Source organism: Sceloporus undulatus, chromosome 4, assembly GCF_019175285.1.
Source record: "Sceloporus undulatus isolate JIND9_A2432 ecotype Alabama chromosome 4, SceUnd_v1.1, whole genome shotgun sequence".
NCBI classification, from domain to species: Eukaryota; Metazoa; Chordata; class Lepidosauria; order Squamata; family Phrynosomatidae; genus Sceloporus; species Sceloporus undulatus.
The window spans coordinates 7207235-7212526 of record NC_056525.1 but is presented as its reverse complement, the minus strand read 5'-3'; the positions used below and the strand labels follow the sequence as shown (position 1 = coordinate 7212526).

Below are 5292 nucleotides of genomic sequence, written 5' to 3'. Positions count from 1 at the left end.
TGACACTTATACCCCGCCCTTCAGCCCTAATGGCTATCAGAGTGGCTTACAATTATTATTTTTAATAAGATGGTTCCCTACCCTTAGGGCTTACAATCTAAAAGATTGACACTTAAGCCAAATGTTTAGAATTAATCAGTTTAAGTTATGTTTAAATTTCTCTTGAAAATTTTTAGGATGGTTTACACTGCATTTTTGTTGCTGTGAAAATCTCACTTACTCTCCAGCTAATGCTCAGAAGGAATATGGGAGTTGGAAAGAGGTGGGGTGTCAGGAGATGATGTTGTTATCCCTGCTAATTGGGAAAGTCCCAGCACTTTAACCCAGTGGGCCCTTGCTCCTTTACGCCACTCATTAGGAGCATCGCTTCCATCCAGAGAAGGCTTCTTCATTCGTTTTCCTAGGAGATCTTATTAATGCAAAACGAACCCTTGTCTATGGTTGCTTACCTCCTGGTCTCTCTAAAGACGTTGGAAATCCCATTTTGACTCAGAGTGTTTTAAGAAACACAGCTGGGGTTTGTACAGGGCCCTCTCTTAGAGACCGAATAACAACAACACAATAATATTTCGAGACAAACCTTTCTCCTCTTCAGCAGTTGCATTCCCTTTCCGATTTAAAAAAAGTACTGACCAAACTGACAGGCTGAGCCAAGGAAAGTTACTTTTGCAGACCACAGCCCCCCAAAATCCCATAGTCAGCATGGCCACTGAAGTGCTTTGTACATGTGTCCAAGAAGTACAAGTTGCTGTCATTTTGTTTAATTAGAAAGGAAGCCTGCCCTTATGCCATCACATTAATGTTTTATATTTTTAGTATATTCAATTACCTGTACTGCCCATTTTTTAAATTTTGCATTATGTTTATGTGGGGGAGTGCTGTATTTTAATACTGTATTTTAGAGAATTTATATTACTGAATATATAAAAAATATTTTGCAACTGTTTGTAAAACACCACATACATGAATGGTGCTATATAAATAAATGATCATCATCATCATGATCAATATCTGCTAGAGCCAGCATGGTTTGGGTGTGGACTCTGGAGATCAGAGTTCGAATCCCCACTTGGCCATGGACCCCACTGGATGATCTTGGGCAAGTCACACACACTCAGTCTCATAGGGAGGCAAAGACAAAAAAAACCTCTGAACTTGCCAAGAAAATTCCATGTTAGGTTTGCCTTAGGGTGGGCATAAGTTGGAAATGTCTTGAAGGCACACAACAACAACAACAACAGACAGGGAAGTCCTGCTTATGGGCTATGTATAGCCATCAAATCCCACTTTTGCATTCACTAAGATCCCTAGCAACCTCCCAAATCCACTCCCAGAGGTTGATCATAGAATCGTGCTGGAGGACCTACAAATGCCTAGAGAGAACATATTAATCAGATCCACAGAAGTCAAAGCCACAGACGTGGAAAGCCAACTGTACAGTGACTGATTGACTGATTCCTTTGCAACGAGTGTTAGAGCCACCATGGGTAGTCAGACCAAAGGGAAATTTAGGTATTCTGTTTGCACAGTGACCAAGGAGTTACCTATCAGAATCTGGGAAGCAGGGCCTGGGTGCAGTGGGTTCAATGACCTTCACACTTGGGTTCTCCAGTTACTGAGATGCAGAAGCATATTATTTCTGACACTGCTGCTGGGAGCGATGCATAGCTATCATGGCCAACAGCTATTGTGGCTCTGAATTACACCCAATATCAAATGTAAATCCCCTCGCTCAACTTCTGAACTGATTTTTCCTGCACAATAAAAGACACACTTTTAGACCATCTCCCTCGGGAAGAGAACAGAAGTGCAAAGCCCATACTCACACATTCTGTTTTGGCTTTCTTTTCTCATTGTTATTGGCCAAGGCATCTTTATTTATAGCAAGAAATGGGTTCTAGGACAGTGTTCCAGTAGTTAAATGGCTTATCCAGGAGATAAATGACTTTCCCAGGAAGAATGGGAAAAGATATGCAAGAATGACCAGACAATCTGACTTTTGTTCCTTTCCCCTCTTTGATGAATTTAGTGGTGGTTATGTTACCCTGATGCTATGAATTTCTCAAGACCCCCTCAAATTTCATCCTACATTTCAAGGCCATCTCAGGTTGGTTGTCACCTAAACAATTTGTTTTCCAGCTACTGGCTTTGCTGGCTGGGGTACTCTGGGAGTTGCAGTTCCTGAAACTAGCTTTTGAAAGGTCTACTGCTCTATCTACCACCCTGAGGAGCATCACTGACACCCATAAACTGTCACAGTCAGAAACTGTGGTACGTTAACATCTTTTGTTTCTTCTTTCTATCCAGCCAATGGTGATTGGTGGCTTCTACGTCAATGGAATGCTAAACCTGCTTTGGGCATTAGTCCGAAGTTTAAAGAACTTGTGTGTGTATTGAGGCTATTTTGGAGACAGGGTTCAGCACCTTGGTTAGTATCCTTGAAGTTCTGGCTAATACCAGGTATTGATTTGTCACCCAATGAAATGGAAGCCACTAGCTACCAACACATCCAAATCCTAGAAATCAACCAGCCTCCCCCAACCTGGCACCCCTCAGATGTGTTGGACTGCAACTCTCATCATCCCCAGGAAGATTGATTGGAGCCACAGTGTAACATATCTGGAGAGCATGTGTTGGAAAAAAGCTAAAATATATAATTACAGGACAATAACAAGACGGGTACATGAACAGGTACTCAAAGCCCCTCTCTCCTTCTCATTTTTATGTGTCTTTCTGTCTTTCCCTCCACTACTTCTTCTGATTCAGAATTCCTTGGCCTCTGTTATAATTCCCAGGGCATCTGGAAATCCTGGGGCTTCAGGAGGGACCAGTGGGTGGCCTCCACATTCTTCATGTGCTTCCTGGCTAAAAACACTGCCATTTGCTGCTTCTCTCTGCTGGTGATGTGTTTCCCAACCCACCATGGGAAATGGTTTCCATGCCAAAGGCTGGCTTTGTAATCCCTCAGTTTCTTGATACACCACTTATCGTTGATTTTGTAGTGCTGGTAGATGGTCTCCTCTTGCTTAGGATTGGCAGCCCGAAGCCAGTCATGGACAGCTTCCAACCCTTCTTGGGTCATCACATCTGGATAACGGTGCTCCAGCAATTGAATCAGGAGCGCGTTGGCCCTGTTGCACCGGAGATTGGTGATCTGGTCCTCCAAGCCAATCGGGCACGTGGTGATGACCTCGTCCTTGGTCCTCCGGATCAGCAGCACAGGCCCTAAGTACTTGCAGAGCTGTTCACCCACATTGAGGTTGAAATGGTCCTTCACCGTCCGCACCACCAACTTCTTCCAGCTCTTGGGCATGACATTCAAAGCCAAGGGGAGCAAGTCATCAAAGGTGGCATCCAGGATCAAAGCACTCAGCAAAGGGTAGGACATGGCAACCCAGGTGGCAGCGTAGCCTCCAAGAGACCATCCGTACACGATAATGTCTTGTATCTTAAAGCTTAAGCGTTGGAGAGCATAATGGATCACCACATCCACGGCATTGGCATCATTCTCTGGGTAGGGCTGGCCTGTACTCCCAGCGAAACCAGGGTGATTCCAACCCAACACAGAATATCCAGCTTTCAGTGGCGTGAAGAGGCAGCCCCACTGGTAAAAGCTAACATTCCCCTCACAACAAATCACCAGCTGGTTCCCTCGTTCTTCTTCTTGCCCTGGCTGCTTGGTCCTTCTATCCACAAACATGGTGTCAATCTTATTTCCATCTCGAGCGACCAGCTTGGCCCGTTTGCCATTGTAGTCCCTCAAGAGACAAGCTTGACCCTTGGCCAGGACTGGTAACAAGGCTTGATTCAGAAGGAACACAGAACCTGGGTAAAGCAGCCAGCGGCCTAAAGAATGTGCCATGATATAGCTGGCTAGGCGGCTGGGCATCTGTTTGATGCTGCTAAAGATGTCCCACCCTGAGCTCTTCTCTCTGTATTGCTCTGTGGAGAAGGCGGATGCCAGTGGGCATGCTCCTGGTGCGACGAGAATCTGCCGGCCGTGGGTTTTACTACCGTTGACCCTATGGGTAGGAGAATCGCTGTAGATCCTGGCCTCATCCCAACGGAAATCCACTGGCCAGTTCCCGAATTCAAAGTTGTAACTGGCCATAAGATAGGTTTTAAATATATGGGCAAGAGCCTTTGGAAAACATAGGATGCACATGGAGAGAAGCGGTGGTTTTTCTCTGACAGTTGCATAAATTATTATTTGTTTTTGTTTTTTACAAAGAAGCAGAGAGTGAAGAACAGTAGCCCCACAACTGATATTTTTCTGATGTCTCCAGGGCAGGTTCTTTTTGCCTGTACCCTTTTATTCCATAGCTTTGTGATGCTGGCGTTGGAACTCAGAACACCCAGCTTTTGCCATGGTGAACTGTTATCTGCATGCCCACCAATGGCCTCATGATGGCCTTAGTCCTCAAAGGATGCATAACAATAAGTGAGGTCAGCAGTTTTTGTGACCCCTTGGATCAGAGGGCAGCTAAACCAGCCAATCAGCAGAGTGTTAGGAGGACCACTTGTTGCCTAAATTTCAGGGGATCCCCAGAGGGCATCCACAAATTGTAGTCAATGAGGAAATTGATTGACCTCAATAGGAAGCAGCAAGAGGGCTTCAGCAATGTAAAGCCAAGATCTTAAGCCTTTGTATAACAGTTCTAAACCCAGAGGAGTCCAAAAGCAGGCTCCAAATTAGTTTAGTTTGTTTATTAAAGTGGGAATCAACACACTCATTAAACACACCATCTCACTCATACGCATCTCACAGTAAAAAACAGTGAATTGCAGCATTGTAAAGAGGCACTACTATCCTGATCCAGAAGCATAGTTCTAATTGTGGGGTTACCGGAATAAGGATGACTCAGTAGCCACATGCAACATGTGTAATGGCCGGATACTGAGGTGTTCAGCTGAAATTGAACAGAGGGTCGGTCTGGCTTCAAACTAGACTGAATACTATTGTCTAGGCATCTACATTTATAGCAAGAAATGGCTCCTAGGGCAGTGTTTCAGGAGTTAAATGGTTTATCAAGGAGTTAATTGACTATCTGGAGGGAAGAGTGGAATGAGATACGTGAAAATGACCGGACAATCGGCGTAAATGTCCTCAGACAAAAAGAGTTTCATTTCCAGAAGGAAACTCCCTTTGTCTGTTGCATTCAAGCAGTTTCCGGTCCAGTACCCACCATCACACTCCTTGGTGAAGGCATTATGCTCATTTTGATCCTGACCAATCTCATTTTGCCTAAGTGCCTTGGCTTCTCCCATGCTGAGCCAGATTTCCTAATATGG

The 5292-nt window shown here is 44.7% G+C and overlaps 1 protein-coding gene across 1 annotated transcript; it reads right to left on the bottom strand.

The window, feature by feature from the left end:
* Positions 1 to 2681: 2681 nt before the first annotated feature.
* On the bottom strand, positions 2682 to 4402 carry LOC121928571 (protein ABHD16B-like). The gene has a single exon (XM_042463467.1). The coding sequence runs from the start codon at positions 4163 to 4165 to the stop codon at positions 2783 to 2785; it is 1383 nt and encodes a 460-aa protein (XP_042319401.1). The 5' UTR covers positions 4166 to 4402; the 3' UTR covers positions 2682 to 2782.
* Positions 4403 to 5292: the final 890 nt, after the last annotated feature.